A 13,828-nucleotide genomic window follows, 5' to 3' on the forward strand; every position below is an offset into this window, starting at 1 on the left:
GGTCCCTGTGCTTTGCTAAGCTTAGTTTGTTCTAAGTAGGTGCTTTAGACCACTGAGCCATCTCACCAGCCCTGAAGGTAATTTTAGTTATTGGGCTTACATTCCAAATCCACCACTCAATAGAGGAGTTCACTGGTGGGATGCTACTATACTCATATATGTTCATATAAGTTCCTGGCTTCCAGGCCCTTATGATGCCCGGGGACCAGCAGTGCCAACAAAAGAAGAAACCAAAATTCCATTTTATGAGATTGGAGTAGAAGGCTGGCCTATTTGTATTGGGAATGGAGCTCATTGTTTAAAAGCAAGCACACAAGTCTTGTTATCTATAGTAAATAATAATACTGGGGGTAAGGGAGGAAAAAAGGGACTTTTTCTTCTCAAAAAAAAAAAAAATTAAAGGCATAGCTGCTGATGGAACATTTCCACCGCCAGATCTGCCACCCTGCCAGAATACCAATGTTGCTTATCTCAGTGATTGGGTACATTGGAAAGTCTGTAGAGAAAAAGCAGCCCGAGTGTTGGTTAACACTTCCTATGGAAGCGTCATAGATTGGAGCCCTTATGGCTCTGCCCAGACAGCAGAAGAGAAGGAGTTAAGATGAAAACGGAATGGCAGTGATGAGATCTATACTAGCACTAGAAATGCCAATGATACAATAATGTGGCATAGAGGAGGAATGTTCCCTAGTGTCCCTCATGTTTCTAGAGGACCAATTCAGCATCATCTTTGGAAGTTGGTTACCTTACTAAATCATATGTCAGCATGAAAAGGTTATATATGGAGGAATCAATCCTCCAATAATTTACATCTAAAATTTAAAAGGAACACAACGCATTTTGCTCAGGCATGTGTTCACCTCCCTTACCTGTTGCTTGTAGGACCTAGTCATTGGAACCCTTCTAACTATACCATCACATGTCACCATTGTTCTTTATATACATGTCTAAATTCTTCTATTAGCCTTAATTTTTCCAGGGATAGCATCTATATTCTCAGGGCAAAGATAAAAATTTGGCTTCCTGTACAACTGCATCGCCTGTAGCAAGACTCCCCTTCCATGATGCTGTTCCAACATTTGCTGGAGGTGTTAAAGAAGAGAACAAAAAAAAAATGATTAAACTCGTGATAGCCATAATTTTAAAAATAATAGCCATCACAGCCCACAGCTGCTACAGCCAAAATAGCATTAAGCCAAGGTGTACAAACTGTTCATCTTTTGCAGCAGTGGCACAAGGACTCAAAACAATTACAGACTTCTCAAGGACACATAGACTCAGAGTTAAATGCTAAGATAAATGATTTAGAACAAGCTGTTGTTATGCTGGGAGATCAGATTGTTAATCTACAACATCAACTTCGTTTAAAATGTGATTGGAATACCTCTTCATTCTGTATAACTCCAATTCCATGGAATCAGACTCATTTCCCAAGGGAAAATGTAAAAAGACATCTATTGCATCGTGGTAATATTACCTCTGAGATCCTGTCTCTTCAGTAACATATTGATAATACTTTTGTAAAACAATTGTCAGAATTGTCTGGCACTGATCAGTTACAAAGCATCTCGAATGGCATTGAAAACCTTAATCCTTTTCATGTTGCTCCATGGTTTAGTAGAAGTGTAGTAGTGATTTGTCTATGTTGTCTCTGTATTGTTTGTATATCCTGCTTAGTCTGGTGATGAGGATGAGTACGGCAACAAGCTATGGACCAAAAATCTGCAGTCCTCACCCTGATGCTGCAAAACTTTCAGCTTAAAAACAAAAGCAGGGAATTGTACAGACATAGTTTTGAGACAAAAGCCTGATGTCCCAAGAGAGTAGGGAACACTGGACTGAGCCCGAGGAGGGTTGCTGTCTGTTTGCAAATTCCCAGAAAGCTGGGACCCAGTGCAGCAGATAACAGCTTCTTCTACAGATGCTCTGTCCTTTGATCCCTTGCTTGGGATGTTATCTGCTAGCCTGTGTGTGGACCTATAGTTAGGCAAATGGTGGAAGTCAATAGAGATAGTAGTTTGTATTCACTTAGGTAATTATGCACATTCCTTAGTCTGCCTTCACCCCTCAATAAATGTGAGATGCTTCTCAGGCTCTGGGCTCACTTGGAGAAGAGACTAATCTCAGTGAGACCTCTGAAGCTACATTCATCAGGTCTTCTCGTTGTTTCTTTTGGCACCGACCCATAACCTACAACATTTATGTTTGTAAATAATTTATTTTCAATTTGCAATCTATTAAAAAATTAAAATAAAAAATAATTTAAAAAAAACCCAAAAATAAATAAATACTATAGGTGCATAAATTCAGCAAAACAATCCAACACAGTTCAGCAGTCCACAATAGTTGTGGGTTATCTGCAGAAGTTCTTGACTTGAGCCTTTCACAGCTCAGCATATTAGTATGGCTTTACTTTATATACCTTGTTTTTATACTTTTCTGCTGGATGGTTAAGACCACGATAAAGCAAGATCTATATAACAAGAAATGTAACTTTTGTATCTGATAAGGTCAGTCAAATACCCTTAGGGTTTATCCTGTAAGCCTGTACCGTAGTTTGCAGATCTTTTGTCAGTGTCAGCCATGTGGATGAGTCACGGCCATTGCTTGACCAATTTGCGGTCTGTGAAAGCCTGAGAGAATGTTTTCTCTCCAGGTGACTCTCCTTAGGCACACTATGTCATCAACCACATTGCTCTGTGGCGCCATAATCTCCTTGATCAGAAAATTTGGGACACAACTGAGTTACGTGATGTTACAGTATAGGTTCTCCTATGTCCTGAGTCTTCACTGACCTTGAAAGGCTAGGGCCAAAATGTTGGCTGTCCTTGAAGCCCTTCCATTTCTCTAATTTTTGGTTTGCAAACTTAGGTTGTTAACCCTCCAGAAGAGAAGCTTATTATTACCCTACAACATATGCAGTTGGGTTTAACCTCACTATTTGTCTGAATATTGAACATCTTAGGCATAACATGGAACAGGTATTTTCCATCAAGTACTGGTATGTTAAACTTTAAGTCCCTACAGAATATGGAGAAAAAAATTTAAAAATGAAAAATATTTAAAGAATATGAATAAACAATTACATGTTTTTACCCAGAAATTTAGAAATCTAACCATATACAGCATTGTAGCAGGACAGTCCTGTGACATTTTTTTTTCCTTGTGTCTTTTTTTCATTTATTACCTTTAATTCTCAATAACCTGCACTGCACAAGGGCAGCTTTTGCATTGCCCTGGTGCCCTTGTTGCACCCATAGCAAGAGCACCAGAAAATGAAAGTTAATTTTTAAAGTAGCCTTTTAATGGGCAGGCCAGATAGCTCAGCAGACTAAAAGTGCCTGCTTAGGCAGAGCACAGCAGGTGGGGTTTGATCCCTGCCCTGCCATGTTGGCCTCGCCCCTGGGGTGTGCTGAGATGTCCATTGAGATTGGGCGTGGTGGTGTGCCTATAATCCCAGTACTTGGGAGGCTGAAAACAAGAGAATCACTACAAGTCTGATCTATACAGTGAGACATTATAGAACTTGTAGACCCTGTACTAAATACAATATGATACAATAAAATAAAGACCAGTTATTTTTTAAAAATAGCTTTTTTTTTCAAACAAAAAAAATAGCCTTTTAAGTAGAAGCCCCCTGTTTCCAGGTGTTGATGTGGAAAGTTTTCAGAATCACTTAGTGCTTAGACTCTCTTATAATTGCTTTCTTAATTCTATTGAAAAGTTTTTAAATCATAGATTTATTAGACGTCTACTGTAGCTTTAACCAGGTATCTCAACACTAAAATTAACTGTTCTTTAACAGGCTGACCAGTACACAGGTCTGCAGGGCTTCCTGGTTTTCCACAGCTTTGGCGGGGGCACTGGCTCTGGCTTCACCTCCCTGCTGATGGAACGTCTCTCCGTTGACTACGGCAAGAAGTCCAAGCTCGAATTCTCCATTTACCCAGCCCCCCAGGTCTCCACAGCTGTAGTAGAGCCCTACAACTCCATCCTCACCACCCACACCACCCTGGAGCACTCTGATTGTGCCTTCATGGTAGACAATGAGGCCATCTATGACATCTGTCACAGAAACCTCGATATTGAGCGCCCCACCTACACTAACCTGAATAGGTTGATAGGTCAAATTGTGTCTTCCATCACTGCTTCCCTCAGATTTGATGGAGCCCTGAATGTGGATCTGACAGAATTCCAGACCAACCTGGTGCCCTATCCCCGTATCCACTTCCCTCTGGCCACATATGCCCCCGTCATCTCTGCTGAGAAAGCCTACCATGAACAGCTTGCTGTAGCAGAGATCACCAATGCCTGCTTTGAGCCAGCCAACCAGATGGTGAAATGTGACCCTCGCCATGGTAAATACATGGCTTGCTGCCTGTTGTACCGTGGTGATGTGGTCCCCAAAGATGTCAATGCTGCCATTGCCACCATCAAGACCAAGCGCAGCATCCAGTTTGTGGACTGGGGTCCCACTGGCTTCAAGGTGGGCATTAATTACCAGCCTCCCACTGTGGTGCCTGGTGGAGACCTGTCTAAGGTACAGCGGGCTGTGTGCATGCTGAGCAACACCACAGTCATTGCCAAGGCCTGGCGTCTTGTTTACTTTTCTCTCATTGCTGGGACAAAATACTCCTAACACTCAGAATTAAGGAAGGAAAATTTTATTTAGCTCAGTTTGTTTCAGTCCATACTTAGCTGACTCTAAGGCAGGGTGGCATATGGCAGAGGGCAGCAGTTTATGGTGGCAGAAAATAGCAAAAGCAGCAAGAGGCTGCTTTCAGGCTCTCTGCCCCAGGCCAGGTATAACACTCACACACATAATCCCAGCATTGGATCATGAATTAATCACAAACTCCAGAAGCCCACCCCATGACTGCATGAGGCTATAGGGAGGGGGATCTAAACAGAAAACACAGTATTCTTCCCCTGGCTCTCCAAACACCCAAACACTCATGCATATCCCTTTATTCAAAAGGCATGTAGTCTATCTCTAAGGGTTGCCAAAGTCCTAACAGGTTTTTTTTTTGGGGGGTGGGGAACTGAGGATTGAACTCAGGCCCTTGCACTTACCAGAGAAGCGCTTATCCCACTGAGCCATCTCCCTGGCCCCAGTCCTAACAGTTTTAGCATTGCTGAAAAGTTCAAGTCTCTGAGATCTAAGGCAAACTCTTAGCTGTGAATCCCTGTACAAATGAAAAGTTAAACACTTCCAACATTTAATGACAACAAGCAAGACATTACCATTCTAAAAGGTACAAACGAGGATATAAAGCATTCAGACCAAATTAAGTCCAAAGTCCAGAAGGGCAAATAAGTCCTGCAGTTTCATGTGGAATATCTGAAGCAATCTGCGATAAAAGCTCCAAAGGCCTTACCTGGCTGTGCCTTCCTGGCACCTCTGGGGATTACAGCTCCTGTGACTTTTCTCTTAGGCCTGCTTTGCTCCCTTCTTGCAGCTTTTCTTTGATGATCCACATTACTGGCTTCTCCAAACTTCTGAGGTCTCCATTGTACCTTAGGCTTCTCACAGCTTCACACACTGCCCTCCCAGGCCTTCTGAAATCTAGGTGGAAGCCTTTTTAACCTCAGAACTCGCATTCTGCATCGGCCTAAAACCAATGCCACATGTCACTTGCCAGCTGGAGCAGTACTCAAGCTTTCTCTCTTGGCTGTGGTGGTGAGAGTGCCTGGAGCGCTGAGCACCCTGAACCTGATTGTGAGGAACAAATTCTGTGTACCACCACCATTCTGGAACTGGTGTGGTGTGCAGTGCCATTCTGGAACGTGACACTGTGGCTTTCTCCTCAAAGCAGTCTTTCACTTTTGCTTTGAGGCTGCAAGGGCTAGAGATTTGCTGCTGCTTGTGAGGCCCTCTGGCTATCTTTTCTGTTTCTCCTTGACGGTGGAGTCCTCTGCTCTATCTTTGCAATCCACAGCTTTATTGGCACTTCCTTTTTGGCCAAATGTACAACATTTTAAATCATCCTGCTGGGTTCTTTGTTCTTGATTCTCAACATAAATCTAAAAGCCCCCCCCAAAAAAAAATAAGTAAAAGTCCCCAATTTTAGCCATGCCACTGCCTTAACATCCTACTACCTTGAAATTTCTTCTGTCATTAATTAGTCTACCACCCTTAATCTCAGCATCAGACCAAGTCCCTGACATAAGCAAAATGCAGATAAACTTTGTGCCAAGCCATAACACGGTGTCTGGAGTCCAACAACCAGTGCAGTCCTTCCTAACAGAGACCCCCCAAGCTTGGTCTTTACCAGCAGGATTTCTGTCATCTCTGAGCTCCCATACAGAACGGTGGAAGGAGTTCCAGCGCTTTTCTTTCAGATAACATCTCCAAACCTTTCCTGTCTCTTCCCATAATCCACTCATTCCCAAAGGCTCTTGAACCACCTGGTCTGGTAGTCACAGCAGTGACCCCCCTTCTCTGGTACAAAATTCTGTCTTGCTTATTATTCTCCGGTTGCTGGGACAAAGTACCTGACATCCAAACTTAAGAAAGGAAAGGTTTATTTAGTTTGTGGAGGTTTCAGTCCATACTCAGCTGGCTCCAAGGCAGAGTGGCACATGGAAGAGGGCAGCAGTTCATGGTGGTGGAAAAGAGCAAAACAGTGAGAGCAAATGGGGGCAGTGGCAACAGAGGCAGAGAGCAAGCCTCTCCATCACATGTGTTCAGGCCGCCTGCCCCAGGCCAGGTGTAGCACTCACACCCATAATCCCAGCATTGGATCATGAATTAATCACAAACTCTAGAAGCCACCTCATGAATGCATGAGGCTTTGGGGTGCACCTAGACACAAACCATAGCACCTGGGCTTGCCTGGGCCACAAGTTTGATATGATGTACATCAAGTGTACCTCTTTACTGGTAGGTGGGTGAGGGGATGGAGGAAGAGGAGTTTTCTGAGGCCTGAGAGGACATGGCTGCCCTGGGAAAAATTATGAGGAAAGTGGGACAGAAGAAGATGAAGTTGGAGAGGAACAGGATGAAGTGTATTAGTCTTTCCGCTGTGATTTTGCACGCCATTGTCTTACACAGGTGTTTTTTTTTTTTTTCCCCCTGTGGAATTGTTTAAGCCCTAAACTGTCAATAAAAATGTTTGCATTTAAATGTCAACCTGGGGCCAGGGAGATGGCTCAGTGGAATAAGTGCGTCCCTGGCAAGCGCAAGGGCCTGAGTTCAATCCCCAGTTCTGCCAAAGATAAAAAAATAAAGACTCCTTTAAAAAAAAGTGTGTGGGGGGGTTGGTGAGATGGCTCAGTGGTCTAAAGCACCTACTTAGAACAAGTTTAGCAAAGCACAGGGACCGCGGTTCAATCCCTTCCCAAGCGCAAGGATCTGAGTTCAATCCCCAGTTCCGCGGGGGGGAAAAAAAAATGTCAGCCTGACTTCTGAATCAATGTTGATCCTTGTCCCATTAAGACCAATTGAGAGGGCCAGCCAAATAGCTCAGCAGATTAAAGCCCTGCTTAGGCAGACACAGCTGCCAGGTTCCATCCCTGGCCTGCAGTGCAGGCCCCGCCCCTGGGGTGTGCTGAGAGGACCTTTGAGACTGGGCGTGGTGGTACGCGCCTATAATTCCAGCTCTTGGGAGGCTTAACACAGGCGGGTCACCACGGGTCTGATGTACATAGTGAGACCCTGTAGACCCTTACTAAAAAAATGCCGAAAAAGGAGCCAGGGAGATGGTTCAGTGGAATAAGCACTTCCTGGCAAGTTCAAGGGCCTGAGTTCAATCCCCAGTTCCACCAATAAATAAATAAATAGAAAAAGAAAAAAAAAAAAAAAGACCAATTGAGAGGGTACAAGAGCCTACTGATTGGGCTGGTGAGATGGCTCAGTGGTCTAAGGCACCTATTTGGAACAAGCTTAGCAAAACCCAGGGACCACGGTTCAATCCCCCAGTACCACATGCCAGCCAGCCCCGCCCCCTGGTGGGCTGAGCTGGCCACACACACACACATAAATAAATAAATAAATAAAATTAAAAAAAAAAAAAAGCCTACTGATTTTTCTTTTACTAGGAATTAAACCTAGGGCCTTTGCACTGAATTTCATTTTCAACCCTTTTTTTTTTTTTTTTAATTTATATTTATTTATTTATTTAGTGTGTGTGTGTGTGTGTGTGGCCAGCTCAGCCCACCAGAGGGCAGGGCTGGCTGGCATGTGGTGCTGGGGGATTGAACCGCGGTCTCTGTGCTTTGCTTGGCTTAGTTTGTTCTAAGGTGCTTTAGACCACTGAGCCATCTCACCAGCCCCATTCAACCCTTTTTGAAAAATTGTTTTTTTAAATTTTGACACAGGGCCTTGCTAAGTCACTACTGGAGACTGAACCCAGGAGGTACTAGGCTGTAACCTAAGCCTGGCCGGCTGGCTGGCTTGCTTTCTTGTCTTTCTGAACTGACTTTATAGCCCAACAGTGATCCTCCTGCCTCAGCCTCCTGAGTGCTGAGATTACAGGCCTATACTACCACATATGCCTGTAAATCCTATTTATTTAGAGACAGGGTCTTTTTTGTACTAGGAATTGAATTCAGGACTTTGTGTTTGCCAGGCAGGCGCTTGTGCCACTGAGCTATATCCCCCGCCCTACTGAGACAGGGTCTTGCTATGTAGTCCAGGTTGGACTTGAACTCACTCTGTAGCCCAGGCTGGTCTTGAATTTGCAGTGATCCTCTTGCCTTGGCCCCCCAGTTCTGGGATTACAGGCATGTGTCATCACACCCAGTTTAAATTCTCTTATTTTTTTAAAAAAATTTTTTTTAATTATTTATTTATTCATTTATTTTACATGTGTGGCCAGCTCAGCCCACCAGGGGGCGGCGCTGGCTGGCATGTGGTGCTGGGGGATTGAACCGCAGTCCTTGTGTTTTGCTTAGCTTAACTTGTTCTAAGTAGGTGCTTTAGACCACTGAGCCATCTCACCAGCCCAATTCTCTTTTATTTTTAAGAAAATGGGACATTTTTACTAAGTTACCTAGTCTGGTCTTAAGCTTTGCTATCAGCCTGCCTCAGCTTCCCAAGTAGCTGGGATTACAGGTGAGTGTTATTATAACTAGCCACCTATTATTCAACATTTCCAGTATCTGTAGTCCTCTGCTTCCTGGTCTGTTTCATTCTGAGCTGTACCAATGAATGGTGACAAAATCATTTGGTGGCTCAGATACTTTCAGTATGTGAACTAAAATATAGATGAGAATGACCTGTCGATATTAAAGTACAGATTGTCATTCTCTAGGTCTGGGATGGGCTCTACACACTTTATTAGTTTTGTGCGAGGGGCTTGTTGGTATTGCTTTCTCTAGACCTGCAGAATGTCAAATACTGTACTAAAGGAGTTACTATTTAGAGAAGGTAGAGATGCTGACAGAGAAACAAGTCTCGGCTTGCTCTGTATGGTGTTGGTATTTGACCCAATATACGTTAGGGACAGAACTGAAGCGGGGAAAGTTGAATGTGTAGGAACGGCGGGAGAGCCAGGTTCCTTCATTTGAGTAAAGCCCCTGTTGGAGGCAGCCAGCTTCTTGAGGGCCAAGGGCAGATGGCATGGATGTGGCTGGTGGAGAGCTTGGTGATAGCCGTTCAGTACCAGTGGTGAGGCATGAAGTGGGATTGGGCAGTAGTGCAGGACCGGGGGTGAAAGAGACCCTTTGATGCCTGGCTGCTTCCTGAGTGGGGATGGGGCTGAGGGGCAGACTTGAGAAGCGTTCACCCTTCCTCCATGACTTGCCGTATGCTGATGTTACCTGGTTGCCGTCTCTCCCACGGGTGTCTTTTGTAGCCCTTACCCTAAGAGGGGGCTGGGAATGTAGCACAGCACACTTTGGGTTCAATCACCAGTATCACCAGAACTATTTAATGATTCAGCAAAAAATATGTCCCTATGAGATAGCATGCAGACTTCTGCAGCTTGAGATCACCTATGTGGTGCAGACATCTTTAGAAGTACCCATGAGAGCACCTGGCTTTCATGCTCTTGGGGCAAAGCAAAACCCTGCTGAGGCCCAGCCCTAAGCACGGATTAACCCTGTTACCTCTCGGTAGGTCAGGCTGTTCCTGCAGCTGGGGATAGGGTGCGGGGCTGGGGTGAAAACCTGAGAGAGGAGGCTGACACACCCTAGGACCCCTGGAGTCCCCTGACCCCAAGAGATCCATAAGAAGGAGCTGCAGCTAAGCATGACGTCCATTGTCTGAAAGGTTATATGTGTTGGAGACCGGGTATCCCGACATGGTTCAGGCTGGCCTTGATCTCAATGATCCTTCTGCCTTATCCTTCCCACTGCTGGGACTATAGACTTTTGCCACCACACCTGGCTGAGAGGGCCACTTCTCTGTGACAGAGTTTTCCAAGCAAGATGCCCTGAGAACAGGCCTGGGGGTGACTGCGTGTAATCCCTTCAGAATGACTTGAACGGCCTGAAGTCTCTGGCTGGGAGCAGCCCCCCCCCCCCAATTTCTTCAGTAAACTTCAACTGATGAGAATTATTTTATAAATGTGCCAAAATGTGAAAAGAAAAAGGATTAGAAAGCTTTCAGCAGCTACAATGGTGCAGGGTGAGAGAAGGTGAGAGAAGAGTTTAGCTGAGAAAAAATATTCCAGCAGAATAGAGCCTGGGGGAATTGGAAGAGCAAAGTGCCAGGTGGTGGGGGAATCTGTCCTTGTGAAGATGTTTCCCCTCCTGTGTGGGCGGGAGAGTGAAGAAAAGTTAGCCTGCAGCAAGAACAAAGATACCCAAGGTCTGGGTCACTGCTTGCAGCTGGCAACAATCATCTGATCTGCCACTGAGCGCAGATGGAAAATAAATGGACACAGCCTGAGAAGGGGCTGCCTGCTGGGGTTCACAGAGGCCCCAGATCCTGGAAGTCTTAGGCTGCTGCTGCATGATCCTGCCCGACATGGAGGCTGCCAGCCATTGTGGGGCAAGGAGGCTGGGCCAGGGCTGTTTTCAGCTGGGGGGCAGAGAGCCTGCCTCCTTGGAAATGCCTGCACACCAGGTCAGAGGGTCACCAAGTGGATTAGAAAATTTTTTTAAATCCTAAAAATTGGGGCTGGGGAGATAGCTTGGCAGTCTAAGTGCCTGCCTGGCAAGCACAAAGACCTGGCATACTGTGCCAGCCCTGGAACCGGGCATGGTGGCACATGCCTGTAATCCCAGCGCTGGGGAGGCTGAGGCAGGAGGATCACTAGGAGTCTGAGCTGCATGGCAAGACCCTGTACCAAATAAATAAATAAAAGATTAAGGGGCTGGTGAGATGGCTCACCAAGGGGCCCGTTGAAGGAAGGATTGTATTTGTAGCTTCTGTGTCTCATACTCTTCCCAATGTCTTCACCCTGTGAAGGATGTCACTATGCACTTGGCCAGAGCTATCTCACCTAAGGCAGCAGAGCAATCTGTGGAAAAGAAATTTGACCCCAGAACTGAATCTGGTGACCTTTGCACAGCCCAGGAAAGTCACTGTGTGTACTTGGTGCCTTATCAGCCCAGGGACACAAGGTGCACAGAGGACGCTGCCTCCCAGTGCTGGATAGGGCACAGCTACAGGGCCTGGGGAGGGCTGTCGGTGCAGAGCCAGAGGGCAGCATGGGCCGCTACCTACCTCCAGGTCTGAGTTTCATTGCTCAGGTGTACTTTTGCCCAGGCCACCTAAATCTCAGCAAATCAATTTTGAGATCCTAAGGGACAGGGTGTCTTAGCAAGACAACCACTGCCACCTGCCCAGGCTTCTGCTGACAAGAAAGCAGACAATGTGCTGCAGGACAGCCCCCACATAGAGTACAGCCTCCCCACCCAGGACCTGGGCCAGGTCAGGACAGTCATTGCCTGTCAGCCAAGGCCATGAGGGGATGCAGGGAGACACCCAGGCACCTGGCTCTTGGATGGTTGTCTAGGAGACACAGAGGCTGAAGCAAAAAAAGGAAAATAGAGCCGGCCAGAGAGCTCAGTGGACTACACAGAGATTGAGATTGGGCATGATGGTGGCACGTGCCTATAATCCCAGCACTTGGGAGGCTGAAAACAGGAGAATCACTTGAGTCTGATCTATGCAGTGAGACCCTGTAGACCCTGTCCCAAATAAATAAATAAATAAGGAAGATATCTCTCTGTCTCTGTCTCTGTCTCTGTCTGTCTCTCTCTCTCTCTCTCTCTCTCTCTCTCTCTCTCTCTCTCTCTCTCTCTCTGTGTGTGTGGTGGGGAGAGGAAGTGACCTTCTGCCGGGATGGTCCTTCCTGCTGACATCTCATTAGTCTGTCTCTGTCCCATTCTTTCCAAGAGCCTGGTTTTTCTGAGAATACGGTTCTTCCCTCTAACACTCCTTAAGTCTGCAACAGGAAAGAAATCTTCACTATCGATGAACTTTATATAACTGGACATGTCCATTTTAATCATAATACAAAGCAGATATTTGTTGCTGCAGTTGCAGTACTGGGGATTGAACCACTGAACCCCAAGCTTTTGCACTGACTACATCCCCAGCACATTTTATTTTGAGACAAGGGCTAAGTAGCTGAGTTGCTCAGACTGGGTTCAAACTTGTAATCCTCCTGCCTCAGAGTAGCAGGGTGCAGGGATTGCAGGTGTGTCTGGTTTCTTTTTGTTGTTGTTGTTTCAGAAAATGCTTTTGAAACATTTGTCTTGACACCAGGATTCTTTTTCTCTGTTCTTTTTTCAGTGCTGGGATTGAATCCTCAGCACCACACATGCTAGGCAAGCATGCTACCAGAGTGTCAGGCCCCAGCGCCCAAAAGTTTTGTTAAATTAGAGTTTAAAGCACATAAATTTTTTCCTAATTATGCCTAACCTTTGTCTACACTCACAAATCCATTTAATTATGAAAGGGGAATGCTTATCAATACAACCTTACCCATCACTTTTTTTCTCTCTCTATTCCCATGCTTATTAAATATCTCGCTGGGTCCCAGCGGTGCGGCTCAACAGCATACCTGCCTGACAAGCATGAGGCCCCGAGTTCAATTCTTACTAAAACAAACAAACAAACAAATCATTAGACGCAGTAAACTAATATAGAGCCATCCCTGGTAAAGTGATCCAATTTACAATTATACCAAACATTCCCACTCCTGACGTTTCCTTCATTCACTATTTTTGTTTTTTATTTTTATTTTTGAGGCAGGGTCTCACTTTATAATACAGGCTGGCCTTGAACCCACTATAGAGCCCAGCCTGGCTTGGAACTCTCGGCCACTCTTCTGCCTCAGCTTCCTGAGTGCTGGGATCGCAGGCATTTGCCACCACAACTGGCACACTCATAATTTTGGAGCACGTATTTGGTGGCATCACTGTGCTGGGTACCATAGAGAAGATTTAGTCCCCCTCCTCTTGGGTGGTAGGAACACCGCACATGTGCAACCATAGTTCCAGGCAGTATAAGCACCTGTCATGGAAGACACTCACCTGCAGCAGCCACTTGTTATTTATTTATTTGGTACAGGGTCTCCTGTGCAGTTCAGACTGGAGTAATCTTCCTGTCTCAGCCTCCCCAGTGCTGGGATTACAGGTGTGCACCACACTCCTGTGGCTGGCAAGGCATGCAGTTATCAGGGATCAAACCCGGGCCTTTTACTTGCCTGGCAGGTGGTTAGACCACTGAGTCATCTCCCCAGCCCATTTGTTAGTTTCTTTCCCAGGGTGAATCTTCCTCCAGAGTTAATGTAATCAAATCAAGGCAGTTCCATCCCTCTTGCCAGGGATTGGTTAAGGACCCAGCAAGTGACGCAATTATGGAAATGAGAGGTGAGGTAATGTCTCCTAGCTCAGGGGTAGGAGGAAGACATTCCTGGGAAATTTTCCT

The 13,828-nt window shown here is 45.6% G+C and overlaps 1 protein-coding gene across 1 annotated transcript; it reads left to right on the forward strand.

Annotated features, from left to right (window-relative positions):
- Positions 1-3,811: 3,811 nt before the first annotated feature.
- LOC101571649 (tubulin alpha-1 chain-like) lies at positions 3,812-4,647 on the forward strand. Its single transcript, XM_023723610.1, has one exon. It carries the CDS (start codon positions 3,890-3,892, stop codon positions 4,637-4,639), a length of 750 nt encoding a protein of 249 aa, XP_023579378.1. The 5' UTR covers positions 3,812-3,889; the 3' UTR covers positions 4,640-4,647.
- The last annotated feature ends 9,181 nt before the right edge of the window (positions 4,648-13,828 follow it).

The sequence above is a fragment of the Octodon degus genome, unplaced genomic scaffold, assembly GCF_000260255.1.
Source record: "Octodon degus isolate 3935 unplaced genomic scaffold, OctDeg1.0 scaffold00100, whole genome shotgun sequence".
NCBI lineage: Eukaryota > Metazoa > Chordata > Mammalia > Rodentia > Octodontidae > Octodon > Octodon degus.

Excerpts from the sequence above, each read along its gene's own strand:
- LOC101571649 (XM_023723610.1), top strand. The coding sequence starts at position 3,890 with ATGGAACGTCTCTCCGTTGACTACGGCAAGAAGTCCAAGCTCGAATTC.